Below are 15,388 nucleotides of genomic sequence, written 5' to 3'. Positions count from 1 at the left end.
ATAAATGCCCAATCCCTATTAGAGAAGGCCAACTGTTAAGAATCTCACTACTCCTCTAGCCATTCAGTTACCTCAATATCATTAAGATTCCAGCTGCATTTTCCTTAAAACTTAACAAAATAATTCAGAATTTTATTTCTGAATCCAGAATATTTTGGAAAAGAAGACTAATAAGGGAACAAGCTCTCTCAGATCCTAATGCTTCAAGTAGCACTAACTTAGTGTGTTATTGGGGGGAGTAATACAGGCATAGAATCAGTGGAACAAAATAGTACAAAATATGTATATCAAATTTTAGTGTATTTGTTACAAAAATATTGAGTACCTGCCATGCTGTATGACAAAACAGGCATACAGAACAATGGGAAATTAAGTAATGATTTCATAAATGTTGTTTGAAATACCCCTGAGCTCAGCCGGGCACAGTGGCTCACACCTGTAATCCCAGCACTTTGGGAGGCCGAGGCAGGCAGATCACCTGAGGTCAGGAGTTCGAGACCAGCCTGGCCAACATGGCAAAACCCCGTCTCTACTAAAAATACAAAAAAAATTAGCTGGGCATGGTGGTGGGTGTCTGTAATCCTAGCTACTCATGAGGCTGAGGCAGGAAAATCACTTAAACACGGGGGGCGGAGGTTGCAGTGAGCCAGGATCACACCACTGTACTCCAGCCTAGGCGACAAGAGCAAAACTCCGTCTCAAAAAAAAAAAAAAGAAAAAAGAAATACACCTGAGCAACCTGGAAAATAACACCATAACAAACTCCACCCTAACTGAATTTTACAACTTAACACATCTAGGAAACTTGTGAGGAAATATTGAGCAAATTACAAACAAATTAGTAATACAAAAATTGTTAACATTTCATATAATGAAAACTGGTATAAATAGGAAGACAGGAAAATATATTAATATAAGGAGTTGGCTAAGGGGCTTCTACTGGCCAAATCTGGGGCAACTTAAACATTGCAATAATAAATGTTAGTCATAGATTACAACCCAGTTGAATAAAATAAGAAGCCATAGGTTAATTATAAATTAATTAATGGGGGGAAAAGGGAAAACTCTTTCTTGCAATGTAATTCCAACTAATAAACGTAAAAAGAATGAAGGAGTTAGGAATTGATAAGAAATACCATTGTATCCTCCATCTGGAGGATTTTGAATAAAGTTTACACGAGGAGATAAATAATCTTTGGGGAAATGTTCAGTTTTGGTGAAAGTCAAAGATGCATATTAAAATAATAAAGCGTGCTGGGCACAGTGGCTCACACTTGTAATCCTAGCACTTTGGGAGGCTGAGGCGGGAGGATGGCTTAAGGCCAGGAGTTCAAGACTAGTTAGAGCAATATAGCAAGACCCTGTCTCTACAAAAAATAAAAATAAAATCAGATGGTTGTAGTGGTGCAAGCCTGTGATTCTAGCTACTCTGGAGGCTGAGGCAAGAGGATCTCTTGAGCCCAGGAGTTTGAGGTTGCAGTGAGCTGTGATCACACCACTGTACTCCAGCCTGGGTGACAGAGTGAGATGAATGCATGTTATTTCATATGATGGCAGCATAAATTGGAAAGCCATTATTGCTGCTACATTAACCTGCGGAAATAGCTTCAAAAAAAGGATTCATAGGCTTGAAAATTCTTGTTGCAACATTATTTACAATAGCAAGAAGTTAGAAATCACATACACACTGGAAAACTAGAGGAATTGTGACCAGGCATAGTGGCTCATTCCTATAATTTCAGCACTTTGGGAGGCTGAGGTGGGAGGATTGCCTGAGCCCAGGAGTTCAAGACCAGCCTGGGCAGCATAGTGAGACCTCATCTCTACAAAAAATAGAATAATTAGCCAGGCATGGTGGCATGTGCCTGTAGTCCCAGCTGACTGGGGGGGCTAAAGCAGGAGGATCGCTTGAGTCTTCAAGGTTGCAGTGAGCTTTGATTGCACCACTGTACTCCACCCTGGGTAGAGGGAGATCCTGTCCCTAAAAAAAAAATTTTTTTAATAAGGAAAAATAGAGGAATGTTATAAAATTATGGTTTACCACTTAATAGGATATTATTAAAATAAAGTATCTTAAATATAATTACAAAAATGAAGGTAGTGAAAATTAGAACAAATTGAGCTACAAGTATGTAAAATTGCATAGATATTAGCTATAAAAGAGATCATAGAAAAATGAAAATATTTGACTTATTGGAATTTTAAACTGTTGAATAATTGTGAATGTGTTCTTAAATTTTTATGTTTATCAAAAGAATATCTGTAGAGTCTTATCATATAACATAGCTATGCTTTGCCCACCCTCCTGCCTATCCTAATTCTTGAACCCCAGAGACAATGACTTTCATCTCTTTAGCTGCTGCCATTTACATTTATATTCGACACTTTTATATTGCAATTCTTTGTTTTCATTTGGAGACATAATCTATTGCCTTTCTAACATGGAAGACTAAGATTCAGTTCTCTCATGCTGCCACCCACTCACAGTTTCCCTTTTCACATCTTCCCAATAATGTTTTCATTGTTACAGCTTTATAAGAATTGTTCCTAGCTGAACGAAATAGTATTCTAGAGTCACATTTCCTTCACTTCTTTTCTGTATTCAGTCTCTTTTCATAAGTTCTGTACCTACCTTTTTCTCAGTTTACTTTTTAGTTTTGATGGAACTCATCTTCTCATAGCTACCTCAGAATAAGTAAATGGATACTAAATTTTTTGTGACCCTCCATGTCTGGAAATGGCTTTATTCTACTGCCTCTCACTTAGTTTATAATTTGGCTGAGTATAAAATTCTAGGTCAGAAAGAATTTTCCACCAGATATTTGAAGGTATTACTTCCATTGTCTTCTAGTTTCCTGTGTTACAGTGATGAAGTTAATTGCTGGTCTCACTCCCAGTCCTTTGTGTGTAAGCCGCTTTTCCTCTTTGGAAGTCTTTAAAATCTACTCTTTATTCCTGGTGTTCTGAAATTTATATAGTGGTATTCTTGAGTGTGGGTTTCTAAAACTATATCATATCATACATGAGATGTGGTCTCTTTCAACCTAAAAACTCCTTTCTTCAGCCTTGGGAAAGTTTTTGTCATTTATTCTACATTTGTAAGTGCTACTCTTTGGAATATGTTAGTTAAACCTCCTGAATTGTTCCTTAATTTTCTTTATTTTTCCGTCTTTTATTTTCCATTTTTTCTATTTTCTGTGAAATTTCTTCAACCATCTTCCAACTCTTCTATTGACCTTTTTGTTTCTGCCATCGCTTTTCATTTCCTGGATTTTCTTGTTCTCTGATTATTTCATCAAAACATTTTTCAATTATGGAAAGTGTCAAACATTTAAGAAAGAGACAGAAGAATATAGTGAACCCCCTATACCCTTCTCCCTGCTTCAACATTTATCAACTCATGGCCAACCTTTTTTCATCAGTGTTCTCCTCCTTCGCCTCTTGATATTTTGAATGAAATCCCAGACACCATAGAATTTCTTTCATAAATATTTTAGTGTATATCTCTAAAAGATAGACTCCTGGCTGGGTACGGTGGCTCACGCCTGTAATCCCAGCACTTTGGGAGGCCAAGGCGGGTGGATCATGAGGTCAGGAGTTTGAGACCAGCCTGGCCAGCATGGTGAAACCCCGTCTCTACTAAAAATACAAAAATTAGCTGGGCGTGGTGGCAGGCACCTGTAATCCCAGCTACTCGGGAGGCTGAGACAGGAGAATCGTTTGAACCCGGGAGGCGGAGGTTGCAGTGAGTCAAGATTGCACCAATGCACTCCAGCCTGGGCGACAGGGCAAGACTCCATCTCAAAAAAAGATAGACTCCTAAAAGAGAATTCAACTGTATTATCATATCTTAAAAATGAGCATAAAGATATCCAGTCTTTGTTCAAATTGCTAGTTGTCCCTACTATTAAAATTTATGTTTCTTTTTGCAGTCTGTTTAAATTAGGATTCATACATATAAGGTCTCAACTTTGCAATTGGTTGATAATGTTTTTAAGTCTTTTCATCTATGAACTCTTTCTCCATTTCTTATCTTTTCCTTGTAGTTTATTTGTTGAGGATACTTGTTTCTTCCTCCACCCCACCACCCTTTTTAAACAAGAACAAGAAGCTTTAAAAAGGGTGAGGTGCCATGTTATCTTTGCTCCCTCAGTGGACATAAATTACAAGATTGAGTTGTGTTGTGTTGTGTTTAAGTTATCTTCTGTTCCTCACATTGTCTCTGTTTCCCTTTATTCCATTTTTCTGTTTATTTTGATGTTTTTCATGTTTAGAGCCTTTCTCCAAATGCCTGGGGATCTTTTGCCATCTTTTCTTTAAGAGTCAGGTGCTAGAAAGCTGATTGGAAAGATTTCAATGACAAGAATTTGCTTATTTTTCATTGGCTTGCTTTCCTTAGGCTTAGGTTTTTAGCTTTCTCTGCTCTGCTTTGTTAGTTACCACTTGCCCATCTTCTACTATTGCTTCCTGTCTTTGTGAGTTTATGCAGTTTTTCCATTATTGTCATTTCCATGGGGTTTTGGAAGAATGTAGAGAGTAAAATATCCATGTTTAACCAGAAGTCTCTTCCCATTTTAAAGTTCCTATTAATACGATAAATGGGGTCAAATAGAAGTCAATAACATTAGATAAAGTTAATGGGGACTTCTGTCCTATTAAAGTGGTCTGTTTGTCTAAAAGGTTCTGTAAACTGCTTAAAAAGGTTTCTTAATGCATAGTCCTAGGAACATAAACAACATTTCTTCTTCTTCATTCTCAGGTTCAGTCAAGAAGGGCTTAAATCTAATAACTACTCTAGAAGAAAAAATATTTCAGAGGAATCTAGTTGCTTTGCCAGCATGAGTCAGTATTAACCAATTCTATGTTGGGATTAGAAGTTGGCCTATACAAAACATGTCTTCTTCTTAATTAGTATATACTAATCAAAATTCCTCATGGTAGGATGATTTAGAATTGTCACTAGGTCTTTACATAAGCAAAAGAAACGAGATTAGAATTATGACACAGGCCTACCTCAGAAAAAAATGAAGGAATTCTTTAGAGAAGGACTCTCACTGCTCATTTTCAGTTAAACAAGGTCTCATCAATGTTACATATAAGGAAATGTTGAAGAGAAAACTATCTCACAAGAAAATCATCTTGGTTCTAATCCTTCATTTTATAGAGGAGGAAACAGGAAATCCGTGAGCAATGAAATGATTTGACCAAGGTAGTTACGAGTTCATCTAGTTATTAGTATAGCCACTAAACTGTAGTTCTTGACTCCCAAATAATTGTTCTTTTCATTGTGGTAAAATAAGAGAAGAGGGATATACAGTGCATTTATTGGTGGATATTTTTGCTGCTTACTGAGCAGAGGAGGTATTTTTAAGTGATGAGCCTTGTATACTTATTGAAAGAGGTAGGACTTTGGAATCCACCTTTAAGGTGATAGGAACTAATCCAAAATTGTATGGTAATAATGAGAAAAGGACAGATTTAGGCTAGACTAGAACAGAAATATCAGCAGGTATTGGTGATGAACTTCACTCACATAAAAAGTACAAAGGGCATATCAGGCTGGGCGTGGTGGCCCATGCCTATAATCCCAGCACTTGCTTGGGGAGGCCGAGGCGGGTGGATCACCTGAGGTCAGGAGTTTGAGACCAGCCTGGCCAACATGGTGAAACCCCGTCTCTACTACAAATACAAAAATTAGCCAGGTATGGTAGCACAAGCCTGTAATCCCAGCTGCTCGGGAGGCTGAGGCAGAAGAATCACTTGAACCCTGGAGGGGGAGGTTGCAGTGAGCCGAGGTCGCACCACTGCACTCCAGCCAGGGTGACAGCGATACCCTATCTCAAAAAAAGGGGGGCATATCAGATATAACAAGGAAAATACCAGAGTTGTAGCGATCGGGCAAGGTAATGAAATCAGAGATTGCTATTGAATTTGATATACTAACTGGACAGGTCAGTTAGAAGAGCTGCGTAGACATCAAGAGCAATTGATTCCTATTTCTGATTTGCCCATTTTCAGTCAGTGGTATGAAAATCTCCCAGTTGGGGATAGAAAACTGGTAGAATGGAAAAAATAGGGCATTTTTTAGCTGCTTTGTTTATTTTCCCCAGAGGTCTTATTTCTGTATTTTAAATATCTGCAGTCACCCTAAACTGAAAATAAAACCAACTCAACTTTCTCTCTCCTCCAAAGATTATCCTATTCTTTCCATTTTCGTGTTTCATATAACCATTCAGAGTACTTAGAATGTATTATAATCATTTATTTACCTGTCCGTCCTTCCCACTGGATCATGAGCTTCTTGAAGATTATGTTATTTGTATGTATATCCCTAGTGCATTGCACATACACTTTGCTCAGGAAATATTTGGTTGCTGAAAAAGAGCTTTGCTCACAGGGTCAAATATAAATTCATCTTGGCATTCCAACTTCTCAAGAATCTGGATCCTCCCCATTTCACCTTGGCGCAGTAGTAAATCTCATTTGGTTCCTTCCTGTTCGTCATTTATGCCTTCACGTCTTTTGCTTGCACTGGGTACTCCATGCTTGGACTCTTGTTTTCTAGGGCCCATCCTTCCTACCCATCTAAATTCCACTCCAAAAGTCTTAAAGCTTGCGCCGTGACCCTACATCTTTCTTCTAGCCTTCCTATGCAAGTAAGACTGATCTTGCCCTTCTCTGAATCCTGCAGTACTCATTGCTGGTAGTAAATTGTTTTATCCCTTAATCATATTCATGGTGCTACTTTGGATATAATAACAATAGCTACCATTTAATTGAATATCTCATACATACCAGGCTCTAGGTACATACCTTATCTCAAATGGTCATATGCTCCTCAAAGCTACAGTAGTGTTATCCCCATTGTGTAGCTGAGAGGTAACTGAGTCTCAAAGAATTTAAATAAGTATCTTGCTCATGATTGTACAGATCTTGTGATGCTTAAGTTTTTGTCAAAAAAAAGATCTGAATTCATATCTTCCTGTCTAAACTCCAAAAAACATTTGCTCTTTCAGCTGTACCACAGTATGTTCTCTCTCTCCCTCTTGCTTCCTTTCTTCTTCCCTCAAAGTAGACCTCTTTGGATATAACTGTCCTTTACCCCGTGTCTGCCTCATTTTAGGTATGCTTAATGAATGTTTGTTGAGTTTAATTGATAGGACTGATGGAATTTTGAAACCTATTAGTTTTTTGTGTTTTACTGTTTCATTAGGATGCCTTGTTTTTTAAAAGTTGCATGCTTTTTTGCCATTTTCCACAGCTGTGATTAAAATACTTGTGCATTCGATGTTAAAGCCAATACCTAATATTTTCTCTATATTTTTTCCAACTTAAAAGCATGGATTTTATAAATATACACAACTTCCTTTGGTTATTTAATGTAGTAAAAGACATCATTATTGATTTCGTAAATTCAAGAATGATAAAACATTCACATTTTAGTACACACAAGCAAAATTGTATTTAACATGGGCACCAAAAAGAATTTGTTTTGAAGATTATCTTTGAAAGATATTACAATGTAGCATACATACAATCTTTTATAGTTCGAGACCGAGTTCGGACAAAAATGGAACGTGATATCTTGGTAGAGGTTAATCATCCTTTTATTGTCAAGTTGCATTATGGTAAGTATGAACCGTCTCCCACATCATCCCTTGACCTCATCCCTCAAAATCCCTGAGGACATTCAGATAAACTAATATAAATAAATATATATTTGTATGTGGTTAGCAGATCTATATAGTAAAAAATCATGAAAATTAAACCATTATTTCTTAGACAAACTTTAGAAGCTTTTATTGTTTAGCTTATGTTTTTTTAAAATATTATAAAGTTAGTTTCTGAGTGGTAGCCATAGGAACAGGTAATGATAATTATTGCTTTTTTATTATAATCATAATGAACAATAATATGCTAGCCTTTTATAGCCTATATGTGTTAGCCAACCCTAAAAGCCAAAGAGATCCCTAATGTCAACATCCTAAAACCATTGTCACTGCTGTTCTTTTCCCCAAAGCCATATGCTTTTTCTCAGTGGGTAAAGGTGTGGTGATTCTTACTATGTGTAATTAAACCTAACCAACCCACATTTTTTTCTGTAGCTAGTGGCATGGTTTTTGTATGTTATTTCGTAGTTAAGTAAGTCTTTTTTTGTTAGGAGTTTTTCTTATGTATCATGGGTTTAGAACTATTGTATTCCTGAGTGACTTGCCTGTTGAAACTCTAGTGATTCCATAATAAGAAACACTGTATTTAACATTTCCACATGGAAACTAAGATAAAATCAGTGGTTTTCTTCTAAGTAAAAGTAAGTTTGGACATTTGATATAATTAATTTTTTAAAATATTCATTTATGAATGACCTAATGTAAACCTAAAATAATTATGGTGGACTAAATGAAAATTTTCATTTCTTCATTCAGCTTTTCAAACTGAAGGGAAGTTGTATCTTATTTTGGATTTTCTCAGGGGAGGAGATTTGTTTACACGCTTATCCAAAGAGGTATATAATTAATCTCTATTTTTAATCTATTTACATGCATCCTGTTTGAACTAAAGCTTTGTTATATTTCAGTATTATGCTTACTGTATTTTCTCTAGTGGCACAAGATTCTTGAAGAATCAGACCCAAAAAGAGTTCTTTTCCTACCTTTTGAATTTATTCTGAAAGCAGGACTTTAAATTGACAAACAGTCTTTGTCTTAACCCTGCTTCTTTTATAGTTTTTTCCAGAAGCAACAATGTATCAACAAGATATCCTTAAACAATTAGTACTAGAAATTAAGCGTGCATTTTAAAGATCACTTTTCATTTCTAAAATGTTACTGTCATGGGACAACAGTGGCACACCCTGAATATACTTAACAACAAAATGTAAAATTATTTCTCCCATAGTGCATAGTTAGTATTTAGTAAGTGATTGGTTGACTGATTACATAATTTTGCAAATTCCTTTCATGAGTAAATTGTAAACAAAGCTATGTATAATTATCATATTTATAAAATTTTTAGGATATTTAAACTCTAGAGTGGAACTTTAAAAATTACAGACACAAAAAGAAATTTAGAAAAATTATTGTTTTATTTTAGGTGATGTTCACAGAAGAAGATGTCAAATTCTACTTGGCTGAACTTGCACTTGCTTTAGACCATCTACATAGCCTGGGAATAATTTATAGAGACTTAAAACCAGAAAAGTAAGGAATCATGCTACTAAGTTGAATACAATGTAATATGATTGTTTAGGAGATTATAAAAAATAAGTGGCTTCATGAAACTCCCACAGTATTGCACTAGCATGCCTGTGCTTCATATCTCTGCTAACACTGTAGTTTCATACTTTAAAAATCTCAGTTAATCAAAAAATACTGTTTTTGTGTGCATTCTATGATTTTTTTTTTTTTAAAGATGGAGTTTTGCTCTTGTTGCCCAGGCTGGAGTGCAGTGGTGCAATCTCAGCTCACTGCAATCTCCACCTCCCAGATTCAAGCAATTCTCCTGCCTTAGCCTCCCGAGTAGCTGGGATTATGGGCGCCTGCCAACACACCCAGCTAATTTTTGTATTTTTAGTAGAAACAGGGTTTCACCATGTTGGCCAGGCTGGTCTCGAACTCCTGACCTCAGGTGATCCACCTGCCGCAGCCTCCCAAAGTATTGGGATTACAGGCATGAGCCACCACAGCCATCCCATTCTTTGATTTTTTAATGAGGTTGAAATCTGCATTCATTGGCAATTTGTATTTTTGTGTGAATTTTCTGCTCATGGCCTTTGTTCATTTTTCTTTTAGAATGTTATTTTTGGTCTGGCATGGTGGCTCACACCTGTAACCCGAGCACTTTGGGAGGCTGAATTGCATGAGCCCAGCAGTTGTAGACCAGTGTGGGCAACATGGCTAAACCCCATCTCTACAAAAAATTAGCTGGGCATGGTGGCACACGACTGTAGTCCCTACTACTCAGGAGGCTGAGGCAGGAGGATTGCTTGAGCTGGGGCATCGAGGCTGCAGTGTGCCAAGATCGCTCCATTGCATCTCCAGCCTGGGCAACAGAGTGAGACCCTGTCTCAAAAAAAAAAAAAAAAAGAGAAAATTTACATTTTTTCCAGTCTTTCAATTTTAACTTTATGCTGTTTAATTTATGCACGTTTTTTTCTTCAGGCAGATCTACCAATCTTCTTTTGTGATTTATTCTGACTCTCATTCTTAGGCTTTCCCCAGTTCTATGATCAGATATTTTCCTTCTAATTTTATAGTTTCTTTTTTTTTCTTTTAGCTCCATTGTTTAGAAATTTTTTGGCAGGAGGGATGGTATAAAGCTAACCCTTTCTTTCCCCCAAATACCATTTATTGAAAATTTTCTTCTCCATGTAATTTCAAATTTTAAGTGTGAGTTGAGCAAATTTCCCACAGGTTTGATAGTAACAATCATCAAGAATCGGATATTATTTAAATTGTACACACTTCTGTTTTAATTTGTTGATGTTTATCTACCACTGAGTAAGAAAGTTTTTTTTTTTCCTTTTATAAGCATATAAGCACGAGCCTTGCTCTACCAGGAATATTTTTAAACAGCTTTATTGAGTTGTAATTCATATATTATACAAGTTATTGCCTGGGTGCAGTAGATCACCTGTAATCCCAGCACTTCGGGAGGCCAAGGCAGGCAGATCACTTGAGGTCAGGAGTTTGAGACCAGCCCGGCCAACATGGTGAAACCCTATTCTATTAAAAATACAAAAATTGGCCAGGCGTGGAGGCGCACACCTGTAATCCCAGCTACTTGGGAGACTGAGGCAGGAGAATCGCTTGAATCCGGGAGGTGGAGGTTGCAGTGAGCCGAGATCGCGCCATTGCACTCCAGCCTGGGTGACAAGAGCGAAACTCAGTCTCAAAAAAAAAAAAAAAAGTGTATAATTCATTGATTTTTAGTATATTCACAGAGTTGTACAACCATCATATTAAGAATTTTGAATATTACTCATGGATATGAACAGACATTTCTCAAAAGAAGACATTTATGTGGCAAACAAACATGAAAAAAAGCTCATCATCCCTGGTCATTAGAGAAATGCAAATCAAAATCACAGTGAGATACCATCTCACACCAGTTAGAATGGCGATCATTAAAAAGTCAGGAAACAACAGATGCTGGAGAGGATGTGGAGAAATAGTACCACTTTTACACTGTTGGTGGGAGTGTTAATTAGTGCAACCATTGTGGAAGACAGTGTGGCGATTCCTCAAGGATCTAGAACCAGAAATACCATTTGACCCAGCAATCCCATTACTGGGTATATACCCAAACGATTATAAATCATTCTACTATAAAGACACATGCACATGTGTGTTTATTGCAGCGCTATTCACAATAGCAAAGACTTGGAACCAACCCAAATGCCCATCAATGATAGACTGGATAAAGAAAATATGGCACATATACACCATGGAATACTATGCAGCCATAAAAAAGGCTGAGTTCATGTCCTTTGCAGGGACATGGATGAAGCTAGAAACCATCATTCTCAGCGAACTAACACAGGAACAGAAAATCAAACACTGCATGTTCTCACTCATAAGTGGGAGTTGAACCATGAGAACACATGGACACAGGGAGGGGAACATCACACACTGGGACCTGTCAGGAGCTAGAGGGCTAGGAGAGGGATAGCATTAGGAGAAATGCCTAATGTAAATGACAGGTTAATGGGTGCGGCAAACCACCATGGCATGTGTATACCTATGTAACAAACCTGCACGTTCTGCACATGTATCCTAGAACCTAAAGCATAATAATAAAAAAAAAAAGTTAGTACAAAATTTAAATTCTATATTAACAGAGGAAGAGAGGAAATGCTCATCTGGAACTCTTCTAAGTGATCATTTAGAAATTGTTATACTTTTATATTTTACGTATGTTTTTTATTGTTTTTGGATAAGTTTCATATGGTTTTGTTTTTATTCCCCAAATAACTGCTGAGTTTTCCTGATTATGTTCCCAACTTATAACTATTGTGACACAAAATATAATTATTGGTGAGAATGAATATTCAAGCATATAGTCCTTAGAAAGATTACTATAAACATAAGATTAAACATTCATAAAAATGTGTGTTTTATACTATTTAATTGAATATATTTACCATAGACCATTGTATTGGCATTGGTCATAAAGTTACATTAAAGTATGAGCCCTGTCTCAAGGCTTTAATAAGATCAAATGTAGATAAGATTGCTTATATTAAGATCTTAAACATACATGTCTAGATGATGTTATTAATTTGAAATAACACTTAGTTGGTAAATTATACAAGTAAATACCATCATACAGAACTTGGGAGAAATTTAAATTTTTAGGCCAAATATTTTATGAACTTTTAAGGGTTTTTCAGATTCTTTTAAACTAGAACTCTGTTGTAATAAATCTGACTAAAAATAATTAGTAACCATTGAAAAGGAATGTTGTTTATTGAGAGTGATACAGTTGACTTTTTCTTTCAAAGATACAGTATAAGCATGGTTATCTTAGAAGCATGCATTTGCTACAGAAGGCATAACTAATGCCCTTTCAGCCATATTATCCTTTTTTCTTTCAGAATTACTGAGAATGACTTGAAGTTTTGTTTTTAGAACTGTTTTTCGTGTATTCATTAGAAGGGAGGATGATTACTACAGTACCTAATAATGCCCTTTATACTCTCTAAATGTGTTGATCTCTTCATAATCAAGCATAATCAATATTAGTATTTTTCATAACAAGTGCTTGTGATAAAAGAAACTTGAAAAATATGTCCCTACTTAATTACCTTCAGTGGTAAACTTTGTTGTAATTATGTTTGCATTTATGAAATAGAAAGATTGGAATATTTTTGTTATAGTAAAATTTTATAACAAAATTTGACTTGCACATTTTTAGTTAAAATAAAAGTAAGGAAATGCCTATATTGTGGGATAGCTTTAAATATAAGTGAAACAGTTTATTGCTTGACCCCATACCTATCCAGAAATATTAGGTTGGTGCAAAAGCAATTGTGGTTTTTGCCATTACTTTTAATTACTTCTGCACCAACTTAACACAATTATTGGCTTACAGCTTAGTACTCTCTCCTTTCTGTAGCTCCCTGATTAATAGCATTACTCTCCACTCAAGTATCTGCTCAAGCCAGAAACCTGAGTGTCATTCTCCAGTTGTTCTTTATCATGACCCAGTGAGCTCACTAAATGCCCTTTATTTTCTCTGTAAATTTCTCTACCCTCCATGAATGTACACCATTTATGGTCTCCCTTTTCCTTGACAAGAAGCCCAAACTATTTGGAATGCCCTGTAGGCCTTTGCAAACAGGCCTTATTCATTCAACATTTCTTATTTGTACTGTACACTGCCAAACACTGAGCTATAAAGATGAATAAGGTCAAACCTTCTAGGAGCTCACAGTTTATTGGGGAAGAGAGAAAACCCTGGAGAATATGTATAGTGAAGGGAGGGGTCAATGAAAAACAAGGAGTATGGGGAAGGAGAAGAGGATTGTGTAGGTCATGTCAGGAAAAAACAATAAGGAAACAATGATTGAGTCAGATACCTTTAAAATGACCAAGAGAGCTGGGCACGCAGTGGCTCACACCTTAGGGAGTAATCCCAGCACTTAGGGAGGCAGAAGCAAGAGGATAGCTTGAGCCCAGCAGTTCAAGACCTGCCTGGGCAACAGAGTGAGACCCTATTCTCCACAAAAAGGAAAAAAAGGCAAAATAAAATAACCAAGAGAATGACATGTCTGATGTTTTTGAATTAAATGTGTGGACCCTCTGTCTATTAATGCAGGCACTAGGGGGTTTAGTCAAACTACGTCTGCAGAAAGGCATTAGAAAGAGCAGCTGGGAAGAGTACAGGTGATTTGATTCTTTTCCTAATAATTTTCAAGTGTCCCTGGCATATTAATACAAGTTTATGGCATTGCCTTTGGGATTTGTTATAAATGTGTGTCCAAAAAATAATTTGTTCCTCCTTTGCCTTTGCCATCTTATTCACAGTCTAAGCAATGTTTTAGAATAAATGTGGTGATCTGATGCTTAAGGATGTAATTTCAGTCTTAGCTTCTATAAATCTCTATTTAGTGTTCTTAAAAGATTTTCTTTGTTTTTTTCAGTATACTTCTTGATGAAGAAGGTCACATCAAGTTAACAGGTAAAAAAAAAAAAAATCCTCGTTTTATTAAAATATTTTCTCCTACAATATATACTTTCCTTTAAGGTTGATTGTGGTACAAATATTGAGTAATACACTGTATTAAAATTAAAAACTTGTATTAGGGCCAGGCGTAGTAGCTCACCCCTGTAATCTCAGCATTCTGGGAGGCCGATGCAGGTGGATCACTTGAGGTCGGGAATTCAAGACTAGCCTGGCTGACATGGTGAAACCCTGTTTCTACTAAAAATACAAAAAAAAATGAGCTGGGCATGGTGGTGCATGCCTGTAATCCCAGTTACTTGGGAAGCTGAGGCAGGAGAATCACTTGAACCCGGGAGGCAGAGGTTACAGTGAGCCAAGATGGCATCACTGTACTCCAGCCTGGGTGACAGAGCGAGACTCCGTCTCAAAAAACAAAAACAAAAACAAAAAAAACTTGTATTAGAAATTTTACATTATTAATGTCAGAACTCAAAGTTTAAAATTTACATGTGCAAATTTATGTAGGATATTTATGATATTTGTTTTGGCAGATTTCGGCCTAAGTAAAGAGTCTATTGACCATGAAAAGAAGGCATATTCTTTTTGTGGAACTGTGGAGTATATGGCTCCAGAAGTAGTTAATCGTCGAGGTCATACTCAGAGTGCTGACTGGTGGTCTTTTGGTGTGTTAATGGTAAGGTTTGAATTTGGGGTTTTTTGGGTGGGGAGGAGGTTGTTAAGTGAGGATCAGCAGTGAATGTTAAAAAAAACTGGTGTTTTTATTTTCTTTATTTTATGCCATATGTAATAAATAACCAAGAAACATTATTGCATGCAGTATAGGACTATGAAATCTGTTAGCTGCGTCTATCTCATCCTAATTTGAAAAGGCAAAAAAAATATTACCGTAGATTTCCTGCTAATAGTAACAATCTAAAGCATTAATGGTGTTTGGTCTTTTGGAGAAACTGGTCCAGAAATCTGTTAGTAAGTGACCCTTAAAATAAGTTCGTTTGGCCGAGTGCAGTGGCTCACACCTGTAATCCTAGCACTTTGGGAGGCTGAGGCGGGTAGATCACCTGACGTCTGGAGTTCAAGACTGGCATGGCCAACATGGCAAAACCCCATCTCCACTAAAAATACAAAAATTAGCCGAGCAGGATGGCACACACCTCAGGAGGCTGAGGCTGGAGAATCGCTAGAACCTGGGAGGCAGAGGTTG

General features: G+C 36.7%; 1 protein-coding gene across 10 annotated transcripts in view; it reads left to right on the top strand.

Moving 5' to 3' along the window:
- Positions 1-15,388, top strand: part of RPS6KA3 (ribosomal protein S6 kinase A3) — a 116,749-nt gene that overhangs the window by 63,964 nt on the left and 37,397 nt on the right. For all 10 annotated transcript variants that reach the window (XM_063660543.1, XM_063660541.1, XM_054471564.2 and 7 more), the window contains 5 exons: positions 7,548-7,628; positions 8,427-8,506; positions 9,094-9,200; positions 14,144-14,181; positions 14,718-14,860. In XM_063660543.1, the coding sequence (XP_063516613.1) occupies positions 7,548-7,628; positions 8,427-8,506; positions 9,094-9,200; positions 14,144-14,181; positions 14,718-14,860 (449 nt within the window). The remainder of the gene's footprint in view (positions 1-7,547; positions 7,629-8,426; positions 8,507-9,093; positions 9,201-14,143; positions 14,182-14,717; positions 14,861-15,388) is intronic.

Source organism: Pongo pygmaeus, chromosome X (assembly GCF_028885625.2).
Source record: "Pongo pygmaeus isolate AG05252 chromosome X, NHGRI_mPonPyg2-v2.0_pri, whole genome shotgun sequence".
In the NCBI taxonomy this organism is placed as follows: domain Eukaryota; kingdom Metazoa; phylum Chordata; class Mammalia; order Primates; family Hominidae; genus Pongo; species Pongo pygmaeus.
This window is presented reverse-complemented; position numbering and strand designations above follow the sequence as displayed.